The 18282-nt window shown below is 40.4% G+C and overlaps 1 protein-coding gene across 1 annotated transcript in view; it reads right to left on the minus strand.

The window, feature by feature from the left end:
- The window catches only part of LOC116155726 (trafficking protein particle complex subunit 9-like), a 91145-nt gene that overhangs the window by 52917 nt on the left and 19946 nt on the right, over window positions 1-18282 (minus strand). Inside the window, exons 3-4 of the mRNA XM_064494286.1 lie at window positions 8091-8211; window positions 1268-1391 (exon numbers count right to left, since the gene is read on the minus strand). Of these exons, the coding sequence (XP_064350356.1) occupies window positions 1268-1293 (26 nt within the window). The 5' untranslated portion in view covers window positions 1294-1391; window positions 8091-8211. The remainder of the gene's footprint in view (window positions 1-1267; window positions 1392-8090; window positions 8212-18282) is intronic.

An 18282-nucleotide genomic window follows, 5' to 3' on the forward strand; every position in this document is an offset into this window, starting at 1 on the left:
AAGAACCTCTGCACTCAATATAACAAAATGTTATTGGGTTTTAAATCCAGAATTTAGAGGTTTTGTGTGTCATTACTCATTCTTATTTGTATGTTCACAAGACAAAATGATTTGAAAAACTCTCTCCCCTCCCTCTACTCACTACTGGCTCTCACCTGAGTTCCCAGACCACACATCGAGCAGCCTTTCACTTTACCCAGAACTGAACTCATCTGTTTTCCCCCCGAACTTCCTCTGCAAGTTTCCCTCCTAAAAGCACAGCAGGACCATCATTTACCTGATTAATCCACCCAGAAAGCTGGGCCTTACTCCATCCTACCTTCACAGACAGCATTCATCCTTTCTTTTTACCATCTAAACATGTCTTCAATCTGTTTGCTTTTACCCACTGACCATCTCACCGCTCAAGTGGAAGCCACCAACACTGCACTCCTGGAATCACGAGTCTCCCAAGTGGCCCCACAACCGCTCTCCCCTACTTGAGTCAAATGGGATTCTGTCAGTCCCGCGCTTATAGGACTCTTTTCAATCCCACTGTTCTTAGAAGAAACTCCCAGTTCTTCACCTGATGAAGGTCTTTGCCATGAAACTGTCAGCTCAGGGAGGGCAGGACACGCCCTCTCTCCTCGGCCCCGCCCTCTGGCAGAGCATCAGCATGGAAGGACCTGCTGAGTTACACCAGCCTGTATTCTAAACCTGGTCTTGTGTTCTTAGCAAACTGCTTCACTTATCCATATAAATCCAAGGTAGATTAGAAAGATCTTAGATGTTGAGCTAGAGTATTGATTTGGGGATTTTGCACTAGCAACCTGCAAGTACATGTTCTAATGATTCTCTCTTCTAAAAACCACACTCAGATTTAAGTAGTACTTGTGGAATGTCTTCAGAGTAAAAGGGACTGTACTTTTACAGACTTTATGTTTTATAAAATGAACAAACCGGACAGGGTCACAAATGGAACTGCCTCACAAGTGACAGAAGACAGGTGAGAGGCATATAGCAACAGGTCACATAGATGGTAAGAGAAAAGTTGATTCTCCAACCCCCCCAAATTTCCTCAAAAAACCAAAAACTCTGAATTTTGAAAGTAAAATACTATCATATAAAGAAATAAGATAAATAGTCCTCTTCATCAGGGTTTCAAGGTCTGACTCCAGAATTTTTAGCAGGCTATACTGAATCCTAGCACAGAAAAATCAGATGGAATAGTGGTAAGTTTCAGAAAAACTGCAGTAATTCCTCCAATTGTAAGTGGACATGCACTCACCTATCGAAGGTGAATGTAAACCGCATTCTGGAGAAATTCGGAAGCTCCCAGGCTCCGCTTCTGGATGGCAAAGACACGGACAGCTTTGAAGCATGCTTCTAACTGAGTCACCGGCATTCTTACACTGCAGGGGGAAACGGATGCTCTCAGTTATGAGCAGAGATGTTCCTGTCGTGTCTCACAGCCCGTGCCTGGAGACTCAGTGCCCTGCAGCAGCCCGGCCTAAGGTGAGGACATGCAGCATGGCCCACCCAAGCAGGAGGTGCACTGTGCTTGAGAAAGCCCATCCCCGATTGGGTCAAGAGGGGCTGGTGGGGTTGTGTGAACCTATAAATGCTCACAGACATACACCTGCCTATATTCAAGTGATACAATTAAGAGTAGCAGGCTGTTTAACAAAATTTCAATTGTCAGTGGAAATTTTACCATTCCTTTCCACTTGTCCCCAGCACTCTGAAACAGGCATAGGCTCTCTCATACCTGCAGCTCTGATGCAATAGTTGTAAAGTCATTTTACTTTGCTGCAGGTGTCCTCGCTCCCCGTTTCGCTGTGAATGTCCTCCCTAACACACTCAGATGTCTTCCTGGATCTCTCCCTGAGTTCCTTGCTCCTGTTCCTCAGATCCTAAGATAAAGGACAACTGAAGACACATGACCAGAAAAGGCACTGTGGACTTGAACAAAGTCCTCTGTGACCCCCTATGTGAGTACTGCCCACCCCTTAATTTTGTTCTCAAGGTTCTGCCTAGGGTGACGCCCAGACAGCAGAGAGTCCTGGGTCATTAAAGGCTGTGTGTCTTGGGCGCGGGGACAGGTGCAGGAGCTGGTTCTGGAACCGGGCCCATCCCCACCTCTGCTTCTCTCTCTCCGGAGGCCTCGCTGCCAAGCCCCCAGGCTCCATGATCTTCTGTCCTTCTCTTCTACTCTACTCCAAGCCCCTTTCCTCTTCCTTTATTCCCTAATTTTCCCCAACTGGAGTGATTTTTCAATCACAGAATCTGAAAAAATTTCCTGCACCTGAAAAAGAGGTCTCCAGAGGTCAATGCCCATATGATGGTTCCTGAAGATAGCCCCTGGTTAGGGGGACTCTCACCAAGGGTCACAGGGCAGCAGGCATGTTGCAGGGTCGACCACCCCCAACAAGAATTTGCTGTAACCCCAAGGCACGCACAGCATCCCTGTTCACAAAAATGTATTTGGACCACTTATCCGTTATTAAGAAGCAAAAATAAAAAAAAATTGCCCATGTTACTTAATAAAATTATTTATGAGGTGGAAAAAGAAATTGTAATAGAAAAGAACAAATTTGACTCCATATTAGATGTGTTCCTTTGGCTTTAAACCTCTGCCCTGTTTTCTAGGTTCAGACTTGTTAGCTCTGGAGCTTTTGTAAAAGAAAGTTGCCTTTAGCCTGAAATATCCAGGAGAGACTATTCTCCGGGCTCTGATCTTTAAGGATGTTAGCTCTTCTGCACTTATATATAGATGGCAAGTAGTAAAACAGAATAAACTTTGTTTATTTTTGGAGGTTTTACAGGGGCACCATGATTTGACCCACATGGACAGCTGCAAGAACAAAGGATTCCAAGGAAATCAATTCGTACAGCAAGAAGTTTGCAACAACCAACCCCACCCCCGCCCCTTTTTAGTAAAAAAGGAGACTGAATTCTGACTTGGGGAAGAGGGTTCTCCAGGATATCAGTATGCCATCTTCTGGGTCTGCCAGCTTTTCAAATAAAGTCACCATTCCTTGCTCTAACACCTCATCTCCCGATTTACTGGCCTGTCATTCAGGAAGCAGAACTAGTTTTGACGTGGTAACTAAATGACTTCATTGGAGGTAGTATGTCTCCACTGTTTCCTCATTTCCAATATGTCACAACCTATCAATTTTATATGCTGTTTAACAACACAACCAAAAAACCTTTGTTAGGGAATTGATTCTACGGAAAGAAAGTTATTTCTACTCCTTCAAACCTTTTTTTTTCTTTTCTATTTTATTTTGTTTTGCTTATTGAAAAGAAAATAAAAGTGAAATCATTTTATTTCACGTATTTTTGTTACAACTACATATTTTAAATTCTACAGAAAGATTTAAATTGCATTATAAATTTGTTCATATATTAATATAAAGATATATACACAATCAATGCGGATTAGGAAAGGAATGGATATTTACTAAAAATCCACTGCACATCCAGTCTTTTACAAGCATATCCTGGAATATAATAAGCTCTAGAATCCAGGGGTCCCCCACCCCCTTTCTCCCTGCCGAGTGCCTTAGTAATCAACAACCAAGGCACCATCATAGAGCCACGCGATATGTATTTTAGGTATAAATGAGGAAATTAACTCATTCAACTCTAAATCAAAAACCTTAAAATAAATACTGAACTTATTTACAAACAAAGAAAATTGAACACAATTAAGTACAGTTTCTTCCCCAAGGTCACTAAGCTAATAACTGGTAAAGGCAAGATTTGAGCTCATCTGCCTGATTCTAAACACTAAGGTGGAAAGCACATTTGATTGTGGAGGCTCCAGCAGCAAAGCCTATCACCCTATCTTTATTCAGATCTAGCCTTAGACAGCCTGAGACAGCACCCCATTCCTATGGAACTCGAGGATAACACAAAGGATTTTATATCCAGTAGTTTCTTAGGTCTCATTTATATAAAGTGTCAGCAGGTCAGCAGAAAAAACTCTGGGAAATATGAGTGGGTCCAGAGCTTTTTGCTGATTAGTAACTTTATTTATCAGAACAGCGTGACCTTCCCATGAGAGGCCACATGGACCTTAACTAAAGGCAAGTGAGCAATGAAAACTAGCAAGACCCTGGAACTCAAGCAAGAAGGATCACTGCCATCCCCCACCAAGTTGCCTCTTCACCCGCGTGGGCACGATGGCAGAAGATCCAGGTTCTTGTCCAAGTTACACTATCATGGATTCTCACCCATAAACAGATACGACTCTATGCTGTCTTAAGTCCTTCCCAACTCAAATATGATGACACCAATATCTGAGCAGAATGTCTATGTCTCCACTTCCTCTCTTCTGTTAGGAGAATAATTCTATGGCCACAAAGCAGAAATCCAACTAAAAACACCATGCATGAAGCCAGGTGAAAGTCTGCGTAAGACAATTTGCTCTCACGGACAGTGAATGAAAACTCAGAATAAGTGGTTCTTCTTCCTCTGTAAGTGGGAGGTAGCCTGATTGTGTGTGTGTGTGTGTGTGTGTGTGTGCGTGCGCGTGTGTGCGTAAATCAAATACAATGAATTCTGGGATGTGTACAGATTTTTTTATGTTACTGTCATTTCATGAGGATGAGACAACCTTTAAAGTAATTTGAATCTAGTGTTCTGAGACATTCTCAGGTTCTTTTGGTGGAGGAGGGGAAAGGGGAAATGAAAGGAGGAAAGAAGTAAAGGAAGCAAAGGAGTAAGAATACTGCTAGCGAAAGGCAAGACATTAATTTTGTTCCTACTTGCATCACACACAAATTAGGGACTGGCTTTCCCCAGGTGTCTTGTGGAACACTGAGTTGCAGAAGAGGCAACAGCCCATTTCTCACTGAACTTGTGACAGTACGTGACATCTTATAGACACAAATCATTTACCCTGATCAAACACTCTAGCAGCAGGCCGTAATTCTCCTATTTTGAGACACAAGAAAACAGGAGTTCAAAGCGGATATAAAACTTGACAAAAGTCAGAGGACCATTAAACAAGAGAGGATGAATTCAAACTCAGATCTGAATGCAGAGTCTGCTCTTCTCACTCCCAGGACTGGAAAATCCTTAACACACAGGCTCCCCAGCTCCCCTGCAGTGTTCCTGGTGCCAAGCATTTCCCATGTTAATGGTCGCCAGTTCTCACAGTCACAGCGCTCTGTGCAGCCAATGGCCTCCATCGGACCTTGATCATCTACCTGTCAAGCCCAACAGGCTTCTCCACAAAGGCAGGAATGCTGGCTTTCAAGTGCATAAAAAGCCATCCCTGGTCTAACCTGGGCTCTTCGGAGGCCTCTCCAGCCTAAAGGCAGCCATGAAAATGCTCACAGTTTGTACATGAGCCACACTACCTCTCTCCATCAGTCTCCCCAAATATACTACTTAGCTACGACCACTTTGATAATCTTGGAAACAAATTTTGAAAAACAGAAAAGAAAGGATTCTGGAACAAGTATTTAATACTTACAATTTTAAATGACAAGTTACAAAGTGAGTATTGACAATCCGAATCTGCCTTCCTAGGTGTCAGTTTGAAGAGTTAAAAAATATAATTGCAAAAAATTCTGACTTACAAAATTAAGTAAAACATAAACAATAATCTGGGCTAAACTCAAAAATAATGCCCATGTTGTACATGGAGAAAAATACAGGACTGTACTGAGGGGTAAAGTAAGAGATGTGAATGTAGAGACATCAACATATTGCATGGAGGAAAGCAGCTTTGTAAAATGAATGCTCTGTTAAAGATAATTCAAAACTTACTAAAAAATCCTATGAAAACCCTTATCTGTTTTTATTCTTTAACTTGAACAAAGTATTTTAGAATTCCTCAGGAATAATTAAGTCATAATACTAGCCAAGAAAAATTGGGATGGAAGAAAAGAATCAAAAAAAAAATCACACTGTCAGATATTAAATAAATTTTTACAATATGTAAGTTATGGTGCTGGAGTAATAAAGTAAGATTGACAGAAATAAACCATGAGCTCAAAAAGAGACTTTAGTGTACATAAGTATTTTGTGCATGTGGGATTTCAAATCAAAGAGCAAAGTATGAATTCAATAATTGTCCTGGGAAAATCAGAGAATCACCTGGAAAGAACAAATTCTATTCCTGTCATAATGACCACAAGAAAAATTACAGATAGTGATGTAAATATTAAAAAGTACTAATAACAGCAAATGCAACTCTTTGCTCATATTAATTCAACTTCTCCTCACTATAACAAGTACTATTATCATCTCCATCTTAGAGATTAAAAAACCTACAGAAGAGATTTGTACCATTATAAGAAAGTATTTCTAAAATAATACCAAAAATAAAACCCAAAAAGAAGACATTTACTATCTTAAGTATATTTTGGGCCACAACAAAAGTAAACCTACTGAATAAAATGAAAGGCAAGAAATGACAAGTAAAAACTGCGTGATACATATTGATGAAGTCAAGGGGTTAATGTTCATAACATACAAAGAGCTGTCACAAAGCAACAAGAAGCTCCCTCATTTAACTGTGTGCGAAGGACAAAAGGGATCATTCACTTTTTAAAAGTCAGATGGCTAATAAGTGAAAAATGCTGAATACCTCATTGGTCATCAAATGCAAACTAAAACAATGAAAAAGCACTTTTGCTCATCATATTGGCAAATATTTTTAAAAGTTGTTCTAGCTAGTGTCCATCTGTGAGAGAACAAACTGTGAGCAACGTGTTTGGAGGATGACATGTCAATGAATATGTAAACTCTGAAAAACGTGTGTACACACAGATTCAACTCCCCTTCTAGGAATCGTTTCGTTTAGAAAAAAATCAGTTCAAAAAGATGTACTCATCAGGATATTTTCACAGCACTGTTTACAATGGTGGGATGAAAAGCTGAAGTGAAATCAAATCCTGCTATAGAGAAATGGTTACATAAGTAATTCTACATCTTTTCATTCCCCACTGGAGATGGAATTTCTAGAGTCACTTGAAAAGAGCCTGTGATGAATGTAAATGTCACATCCAGGGACTAAATTTCCAGAAGCCTTAACTAAAGGAATACTCATACGAGATCACAGGAATATTTACAGAAGAAGGATGCCAGTCAAACATCTTTTCTGACAGTGGAAAATGGAGAAAACTTAAGTGTCCACCATCAATACAATGAAGCGGTAAATCACGGCGAGCTGTGGGCTCTGATGGGGCCGGCGTTTCGGCATGGTTCAGGGCCTTGTCCACAGCACTCTCCCACCAAAGGTGTCCTTGCACAAGAGAACACACCTGCACATCAGGGGACCCCTCCACTCTATCTGAAAGGACCGGGTGAGTATGGAGTGGTAGGACGTCTATGTTATACCCCTGAGTGAATAAAGCGAGCTGCATAAAACATGTATTATGGCCTTATTTTTCAATAAAGCATATATACACACACATATACATAGATTTCTCAGATTCGTGTATGTATCTATGTATGTATGTGTATATACATAGGCATAAATGTCATGAAATATATACACCACATTGTCAACAGTTTTGCCCTCAGGAAAAAAGGGGAAGGGATATAGGGGCCTTTCAGTACCACCACAGTTCTCTTTTCAGTATTTCAGTTAAATATACTTGGAATTTAAAAGTTTATTTAAGTCCGAAGTAAAATGGACAATGCCTCCACAAGACATAATGCTATACTGGTCATTAAAAATCATGCCAGGGGAATTAGAATATTGTAGAAGAACATATAAAAAGGCAAATGGAAAATGGAGGTCTCCACACAGTAAACAGGCACAGAGTGCTCACTGGTTTTTATGAGAGAGTTGATACACACTGATGAAAAGAACAGAAAATAGATGTTAAAGTGTTAATTATTATCTCTGAGTAGTGGGATAAGGATAGCCTCTTTTGCCCCTTTTTTCAGACTTATTATATTAAATACACATTATTTTTCATCTGAAAAAAGCATTTTAAGATGTGTAGTACCACACATTGGAGAAAATACACGAGTACATACAGAAACAAGTAACTAGGAGACACCGCAGCAGAGTCATGTAATGTAGAACGGGCGATCCTGATTAACACCGCACAGTTACATAAGGACCCACTAAGTGAGAGCACCTGCTGTAACAGGGCGTGGCCCCCTTCTATATGTCAGTTGTGTCTTCAGGGCTGAGGCACTTCTGAGCACGGCCAGTGTCAGTGCTGGTGTCTGGATGGATGTCACTGGAGGTGAGGGCACCTGCAAGCCGAGAGGAAGAACAGAAATCATCCTCTGCTTTTTCTGTCTTGTTTCTTTGTTACTTTAAAAGGGAGGCATAAATAAGGTAAACTGAATCTTCCCTACTGAAATTTCAGTAATGAAACCGTTCTTAAAATCTTCACAGCTTATATTCTGCTTATAACTGTCTTTTCAAAAAATTATCATATTTATTAAATGTTAATTAACTCAATTAACTCCCTGTTGAAACCTTCTATTAAAGAACATGAAATGCCGTATGTAAAAGCACCACGCCTGCAGTGACTACCTTAGATGCCTTGACGGCAGTGCAGTCAGCACTCACCATCCCGTGGCCCTGAGCTCCTGATGCTGCTAAGAGAGCACACTGCCGCCTCAGATGGAGAGAAACTGTGAAAACATTCTCTGAAACCTACAGCACTGACAAAACATAACTGACAAATCCCAGGCTCCTTTGAGGCTGTCATTTTCTGTTTCTGTCCAAACACCGTCAATGAGCAGGACCACCCCATTCCTGAGCCATGGGACTCATGTAGGAAGGAGTTTTGGAGAAATTTCCAGGTATAGAATGTAACCAACAATATGTAGAACTCTGACAAAATAAAAGATGAAATACTCTGATTTTGGAAGACACTCAAAATATCCTCCTAAGCCTTAGTAGCTGGAAAGGCTGGGCTTCTTCACATCCACTTATTTATTTCACAGCCAGTGAGCATCTCCCACAAACCCTATTTCCCTGTGTCTGCTGGGAGCCTCAGGCACACTCTTGTTGTCGACCTGATAAGTCACAGGGCAGAGGCGTGTGTCTCACGCCTGCAAACATCACACAAGCTCGCTTCCTAGCCTCACTGTCTGAACTTGGCCCCATTTTCTCACCTGTTTATTTGGTATCTGTTCTTCTGTAAGCTGCCTGAAGTGCTTCTTGGAACATGTCAGAAGAATGAGTGGGTAGATAAATGGACAGATGGACAGGTGAGAGATGGGCAGACAGAGAGAGAGACTGCAAGAAAAGGGGAACAAAGAAAATTTCCTATGCAAAACCCTCTTCTAGTCAGGGAAGAAAACCACCACGGAGAAGTGTGAAGAGGCAGGTGTCTTAGGGCTGTTTCCTGGATTCCATGAAAAGTCACACCAAGAGATGAGAGAGTAGAACTGTAAATAATAAAAGAAAAAAAGCACGCATGCTTGAAAAAATATATCTACAATATGTACTTTCCAAAGAATAGATTCAAATCAGAAGAGCCCAATAACACAATCATTGGGTATTTACCGAAGTGAGAATCCCATCTCCAAACCACAAGTCTTCCCTTTGGAGCACTGAGAGTCTACACGGTGCGGCCATAACGCCGTCTCCACAAATCCATTCTATCCTGCACTTACGAGGAACGAGAAGCTGTGCTTGGTCTGCCCATGCACGTCATTTACACCCCACAGCACCTCTATGGGGGTGGGACGCCTAGCGAGCCCGTCTTTGCAGGACAGGAAACAAGTCTGGGAGAGGCTAAGCTGACCTAACATTTCTCCATCTCACAGGACTGGTCACTCCAGAGCAGGACTCGAACTCGGACCCACATTTGTAAGCACGGTACTAACGTGCTCTGTGTGCTTTTTGTGTGTATAATACATTTTTTTCTGGCATGAAAGTATATTTAATAAATGTTCGGTTGTCTTGTCTATCTCATTAGCTCACAATCAATCTTTATACTGTTGAATTGTACTCTTTTCCCCTGGAGAAAGGAACGGAAAGAGCAGGAGTCAGAATGAGGTGGGGCTCCATTCTTTATCTGGTACCTCATCTCATCCAATTCCCCAACAAGGGAGAAGGAGCAAATGTTGTCTTCAAATTTTAAAGAGAGTACTCCACTGATGGTGACTTACTCAACTCCAAAACCAAGGCTGGGGGCAGGGACATGCAGCAACCAGAGCAGTATCACCTGTAGGAAGGCAGAAAAAGCTCATGGGAGGGCTCAGGGGGTAAGCCTGATTTAATTTCAATCGATAAAAGAATAACACACTCTAAAAATACTAGCAAGCAATGGATTTGCTCTTTCTTGTCATTTAGCAAGTTTCCAAAGGGCACATGTAAGATTATCGTGAACCAGTGAAAAGAAGAGTCTACAGACAGGGAAAATCAATGCCACAGGCAGGCTGAAAACCAGGCTGGAGGAAAGGAAGGGAAAGGGCCTCATTATGAATAGGGGAAAGGCTGGGAAAAATACATCATTACAAGGACTCTCAAGCATCATTCAACAATTATATTATCATTCATTCAAAAGAGAGTTACTGAGGTCCTATTTTGTGCAAGATTTTACACAGGGCAAAGCAAGAGTGCAGCGTCCATGGTGGCAGCAAGTGGCGGGGCTCAAATACACTTCTGATCCCGTAACTGGCACACTTGTCCTCAGTATAAAGGCAAAGAAAAAAAAGTAAAATAATTCTCTGTAAACTGAAAGCATTTTTGAAAAAAATTAAAGAAGACCTAAATACCTGGACAGACACAGCACGCACATTCCTGGATCAGAAGACAGCGCTCTTGGAATGGCAGTGCTCCCCAGAGCGATCCATACATGCAACGTGGTTTTGATCACAATCCCAGCGGGTTCCACTGCAGAAACTGACTAGCTGCTGCTACAATTCATATGGGAATTCGAGGGTCTCAGTAACCAAAATGTGCTTGAAAAAGAACAACGTGAGAGGACTTGTAATTCTCAATTTGAAACCTTACAACTGTATCTCTAGGTGAGGCTAGAGGCCATTTTTAAGTTATTATTGTGTTTATCCTTATATTCTAAATTCTCTACAATGAATATAACTGTTACAATAAGAAAAATAAAAAGTAAGGTATCTTTTAAAACATGCACACAGATTCATTCATTGGGAAAGTAATATTTTAACTATAAAGAGGTAAACAAATATCTAGTGAAAAAGGACTACTTAAAACAAGAGTGCATTTATATTTTTCATAAATTGAAAACTGAAAAGTACAAACACATCAAGTTTCTAGGGAGACTGATGCAACATATTAATAGTTATTTTCAAAAATTCTAATTGAAGAATGAAAACTCAAGAAAGGGAAAATCGTGATTGACAGCCAACTGCAAACACATGGAGATCAAAGTCCTAGAAATCACAGTTCCTTTAACTCTGCTACTACCTCAGTAGGAGAGGAAATTCCTCACTGAGGGAAGAGTGGAATCCCATGCATAAGACAGGATACACAGTACAAACTGCACTAGAATAGGGGGTGATTTTCTTAGAAGAATTCTAAGGCTACAACATTGCTGAAAAACTATAAAAACACTGACAGACAGATTAAAACACACAGTCATATATATTATACAGAAACATATGAAGTCTGCTCCCATGTTGCATAGAAATACATATATATATGTTCATTTATGGGCACTGATTACTTTATCCCAGGTAGAATATTTCAACTAAAACAAATAATCAATAATACACTACTCTTGTCAAATCTTGTTGATAAATTACTCTGCTATGTAAACATAATGTGTCTAAGATAGATCTAAAATTAGTGAAAAAGATCTTTATATGCTTTCTTGAACTCTTCTCAAAATTCCAAGCTTAATTTTAAAATAGATCTGAGCAGTATTTCTATATGATCTTTTCCCTCGTGAAATGAACAACACAGTCTGTTGTCAAAATTCTGTCCTTACAATGATTCACGAGCACCGTATCCTAACAAAACTGCTGGACAACAAGGCACTATCCAGACACTGTGACAAAACAAATGAAACACAAGGATGACAGTGACCCTATTCTGGAGGGCTTATAATCTATTCCAACACAGGGATTTTTATTTGATTGGTTTGATTTGTTAGAAAAATAAAATCACTCAAGTACTTTCTTCTTTGAGCATTCTGTAAGTAATGACTCTCTTTTTAGTGTCATGAGCAGGAAAGAGTTAAGCATGACTTGATTAGTTCAACTAGCAACAATCATCACTGGAAAGTGAGTAATAAAGAAGTAAACTGATAGCAATGCTTCTGCCTACATGAGACCTAAAATAAATCTACATTGATCTCTGCAAGGAAAATGAGGAGTTGAGGTCCCCAATGAGAAAACAAACTAACAAGAAATCAAAAAAGGAAAGACTTTTTCCATAACGATTCCAGGAAGGAGTGGAGCATGGTGGTGAAGAGCACAGATGCTTGGGACAAACATGAGTGTCTGAACTCCCTCAGCACTTGGTAGCTTTGACACTGATATGTCAGTGAAATTTTCTGCATCTCAGTCTCCTATCCATAGACTGGGGACAACAACAGAACCCGTCTCCTAGAACGGTTCTAAGAATTAAGTTATTTTATATATAAATGTTTAAATAAAATACCTCAGATTATAAATATTACCCCAAAACACAAGGAACAAAGGAAACAATGATAAATTTGAATTCATCAAAATGTAAATCTTTTCTTCAAAGGACACCATCCAGAAAGTGAAAAAGCAACAGGAGAAAATTTTTTCAAATCATTTATCTGATTAGGAATTTTTATCTTCAAATTAAAAAAAAAAACTCCTATAACTCAACAATAAAAAGGGAACTCAATTAAAAAGTGAATAAAGGATCTGGAAATGTATTTTTCAAAGAAAATATACAAATGGCCAATAAGCACAATCAAACGATGTTCAATAATATTAGCTCTAATGGAAATCAAGTCAAAACCACTAGGAGAAACGGCTTCACACTCACTACAATAGGTTATAATAAAAAAAAGTGTAACAAGCTCAAATGAGGACACAGAGGAAGCGGAACTCGCAGCCCTTGCTGGTGAGGATGTAACGCTGTGTGGCCACTTTGGAAAACAGCCTGGCAGGTCCTCAGAGATTTGAACATTTGGTTTATGAATGACCCAGCCTTTCTGCTCTCTGGGCACACACGTAAGAGAACTGAAAACCAATGTCCACATAAAAACTCCTACAGGAATATTCACGGCGCCATTACTCATCACAGCCAAAAAGCAGAAACAACCCAAATGACTATCACCTAATGAATGGGTAAACAGTGGGGCCCAGCCATGCAGTGGAATATTATTCAGCAATAGCAAAGCATAGAGTACTGACCCAGGCAACAACATGGACAAACATTTAAAAGATTACTCAGTGTGAAAGAAGTCAGTCATAATAGACGGTTACTTTTACATGAAATGACTCGTTTTACATGAAATGTCCAACACAGGCAAATCCACAGAGAGAGAACAATGGCTGCCTGGGGCTGGGGGAGGATGGGGAAGATGGGAATGACTGCTTGTGCGTACGGGGCTTCCTGTTGTGGGATGAAAATGTTCTAAGATTGACTGCAATGCACAATTATGGCATAGAGTAAAAACCGCTGTACATTTTAATGGGTGAATTGTATTAAAACTGTTAAGGACAAAAGCACCTAGGGCCAGTACTTACAAATAGTAGATGCAAATTGCTAACTTTTATCACAGGAAGAAGAAACTGCCCTCAGCATGAAAGCAGGAGATCTTCAAATGTGGGTAAACTGAAATTGGACAAGAGCATTTCACTTGAAACACTTGCTGAGTGTACACGAAATATTCAGAAATAGTAAAATCAGTCTGACATCACGAAGAAGCATTCTGCTTCAAATGAAGATCAAGGATTCGGCAAGCCCAGCTGCTAAAAATGACCAGAGAAGAAACCTGTTTCTTAAAAGAAGCACCAGAGCCAACAAGGAAATGGTGGTGAGGAAAGCAGGTGGCCGAAATTCTGGAACAGTTAGCTACAAATAATTTCTCCACTGAAAATTCAAAAATAAAATGAAAGTGATGCAATGCTGTGCTGGCCTCACGTGAATGGGCTTTCTCTGATGCTCGACATTTCTGTAACCCCGAATGAGAGACTCAGGAGAATCAGCATGGTTCCTGGCAGTCCCCAAGTGACTGCCCACCAGCACACTGACCACCATCACATCTGCCAGGGTTGTATTGCAGAGAAGAGACCAACTTCTAAAAGGCACAGGAAATGTTGACCAGGGAAGAAAAGGCTGCAGTCAGTCCTGGGACAGAGGCCCTGTGAGCAGAGGCCAGAAGGCTGCAGGTGAACTGGAGTTGCCCTGGGGCAGGAAGGGACCATGAAGGAGCAGATCTCAATTCTCTACTCTCTCTCCCTTGGGTAGGAGAGATAAATCTGCATCCTTCTCACCTGGAACTGTGGTTTCTTGCTTGCAGAAGTCTTAGCTACAGCAAATGATTACTCAAGACTCTGTGGAAAAAACCCAGAAATCGATAGGGAGTAGGGAGCCAACTCCACGAGCCTATCAAATGCTCCCATATTTATTGTGTATAATCAAAGGAAAAAGTCATTAACAGTTGTGTGATACTAAGCAGGAACTTGGGGAAAGAAGGGATGAGAAAGAGATTGTAGAATCCACCATGAGTACAAAGTCTTACTGTATCTTTAGGGAAGTCATGGGTTGAGGGGAATAAGATACATTCTTTGATATGTGAATTACAAAGCAGACCACCAGAACAGCTAAGTCCTTGTTTTGGGGATAATAGACTATCTAACTGCACACAAGCCCAGCGTTTATAGCTGAGGGCCTGGGTCCTTGGTTTGCAATGAGCAGAGTGCTATCTAAAATCTCAACTACGCAAGCAAAGCATTGTCTCTGCATTTTAAGGCAAGAAGACAGGAGTGAGGATGCACAGGCGCTTGCTTGCAAAGCAGTTACTAAGCTTTATTTTTTTCTCCTTAAAGTTGACAGGCGGCTGGGGTCTGTTTCAATTTGTTAATCCAATCATGGGCTCCCACATGGAACCATTATGGAGGACACCCTTGGGTGACAAATCCTGGCTCTGGGCCTTTTCCTGCCAGCTTCAGCCTCTCTAGCAGGGTCTAGGCAGATCCCTGAATAACGATCCTACAGAACCACCCACACTCTTAACTCCTGGTGCTTGAAACTTAATTTTAGCTCTACACAACTTAACGTAGAAAAGTTTCAGAAATAAAAGGTATTATATTCATTTTATATCTCATCATAGGACTGATTTTTCTGATTGCTCTAAGCTGCTTCTTCTTGGTAAAGCAACTAATTCTTCAGGTGAATTCAGTACTTTGGGTATAACTAGCCAGTTTGGTCTCGCAGAATTCTATTGGTCAAATACCGATACACTTAATTGATTTCATTGTTCATCAGTTTCAGCTGGGAGTATAGGGAGTGTCAATTTTTTCCTCAGCTCACCCTCAACTCTTTATCATCAGCAACTCAGGCCTCCGGAAACCAAAAAATAAAAGCATTTGTTTCCCTTCTACACTTTCAACATACCCAACAGGGTACATCAGCCTGGAGAAAGAATTCAACACAAATGTTTAAAGAAAAATCTATAAACCTGAAGTAACTCCATCTCCGAATCATGATACACAATGACATGAGAGTAAAGCATGGTTGGGCCTAACCACCTGATTTCTATTCTTCAAAGGAAGGAAGGTTTTCCTATTTTTATTATCACTCTGTCATTGTTTCTGATTAAGCCAAAAACTAGTGTATGAAATAATGAAGCAGTGCAATAACAGATTTTTTTGTATCAATTACAGAAGGCTTTCAGAGGGGTTAGGAAAACCCACCTCTGTAAAATATTCAAAATTTCTTCCACTGTTAAGAACACGTATACAAAATGCAACAGAGAATTCAAACTCTTGTGGAGAGGAGCAAAAGCCACAGAAACAAAGCAAAGTCATTATTATGAGTCAATTCAAAATTCACTGGACAATCATGTTCAATGCATTCAAGGAAATTTAAAGGCACACTGAAAACCATTCACTTAATGATCTGCAGGCTAGAGGAAGAATTTTTCTCTTTATCAGACAGCAGTAATCAATAGGGTGCCCCACCAAACAAGGACCAAAGAACAATCAGTTTTTTAACAGTTCTGATAAATCAGCATGTTGTAAAGATTAAAATCCAGAAATTTTAAACATTCATTCACACCACAATGAAACAAGCACTTAAAAAAAAAAACAAAAAACCCAAAGAAACTAAGCACATAGAACATGTACCTGGATCAATGAGAACTTCATGTACCGCTGGAAGAAAGAACAAACTATACCCTTTTCCTTGAAAAATAAAACTACTTTTAAAGATAAATGCTAAAACACATTTCATCATTCATGTTGCCTTGAAAAATCTGAGGCACTTGTATCTGATTAGAAAAGAAATTCTGAGTAATAGTATGTTACGATTCAGTGCCAGTTTGCTTTAGAATAAAAGAGAAAACAAAAGCTACTGTTTCTCACATCCTGCAGTGTGTGAAGTGCCTCCCTGCCTCTTTCTCCTCCCGTTTTCTAAGCTCATGCTCCCCAACCCTTCTGAAACAAGTATGAGAACAACTTATTCCCACCAATATGCCAAATGACAAAAGAATATCAATTTATTTGTGTAAATATATGCCTACAGCTTAAACTAGAGGAGTAATATATCAGAAGTCTATATGGAACTTCTTTCTACATTCCTGAAATAACACACACAATCGTTCACAGAGACACAGACATATTCCCCCTGGATTACTGGGCACTTCACAAGCTTAGGACTTCCAACTTCTAGAAGATAAATTTGTAGTTAATTTAAAATACAAAACTGTCAGCTTTTGAAAGCCTTGATCATCTGCTAAACCATCCAATTATCAAAGAGACCCAATTAGCCTTCTCTGTAGAATGTAATTTCCCATGATGACAAAACAGACCCTAAGAAGTACTGGATCCAAGTCTCGTGTTTATCACTAGCTATGATCGTTTTTAAGCACATTAACAGATTCAGAAAGGTTTGTCCCAACAACATTTATTCTTCTTGATATAGTATACATGTTCAAATGCCTATACAGAGACTATGTCCCATGATGGTGTTAACAGTTCTTTTGTGTATTGCAATATTTATTTTTAAGTGCAGACAAGGAGGGTGGGTGTTACTCAGTTGTAGGCCACCTGCTTAGCATGCAAAATATCCTGGCTTCAGTCACCAGTACCTCCAAAAAAATAAATAAAAATAAGTGCTTATTTAAAAATGAGTAAAGTTATAAAAAACTTCAAATAAAAACCACTTCAATCTAGGAGTCACAATTGGAATAAAAAAAACAAGTGTTTCTATCAAATATTGACTTTATGCCAATCACAGAGACAACCACAAATCACCCTTGACAACCATCACGTGTGATTCTTAGCAACCCTACTAAGTAGACACAGATGAGAAACCCGGCACTGAGGATGAGGAGAGGAAGCTCGGAGGAGCCGGGGACGCTGACCGTCCTGCTTCCCGTGACACCACATCAGCCCAGGGCAAGAGCTGACAGAGCTGCACTGAGGGGACACCCAGCTGCATGGAACCTTGGGGAACTGGGGAGTCCCAGAAAACACTAAAAATTTTTCAGTGGAATACCAGCTCAAATATATTACACTGTGCCACATTCTTTAAAAAGGAAACGTGACTGAGACCTTTTAGATGCCTCCGTGTCCTTTCTGCCATCATCAGTTACTTGCCCTCTCAGCAAGACCAGTGATGATCTGGACCCCTTATGAAGTGCACTCAGATGGCAGAGCATTTAAAGCTGTTTTATTAAGTTTGTAAGACTCTGTCTATGCCTCACACAGGCGGTCTTCCATCAATTCTCCCCGGTGTGGATATACCACCTGAAATCGCTCCTTTCTGCTTTTTAAAATCCCTTCATCTAATCCAGACTTTTCAACAGCAAAGAAGCAGCTCAACCACAGACAGTGGACAGCTTTTCACTAAATTACTCGAACAGCCCTTCGGACTACCTGGAAGCCCTTTTCTTCTATTAAACCCACTTCCAGGTACTTCATCATTTTCTGATTGGTGGACATGGCCTCTGACTGGCCTACTCAGAGAGCTCCCAGCGTCACATCCAGGGATGGGAGAGGACCCTGCAGTTGGGAGAAATCATTGAGGAACGCGAACATCCTCCAGTCAGGTGTGCACTGCTAGAAGTGCCACAACGTGCTAAGAAATTATACTGTCTTTACCCCTGGGCTCCCATGGACTGATTTCACATTAACCAAACTCATGAGACACTGATGCAAGAAAACCAGAAATTTAAC

The sequence above is a fragment of the Camelus dromedarius genome, chromosome 15 (genome assembly GCF_036321535.1).
Source record: "Camelus dromedarius isolate mCamDro1 chromosome 15, mCamDro1.pat, whole genome shotgun sequence".
Lineage (NCBI taxonomy): Eukaryota > Metazoa > Chordata > Mammalia > Artiodactyla > Camelidae > Camelus > Camelus dromedarius.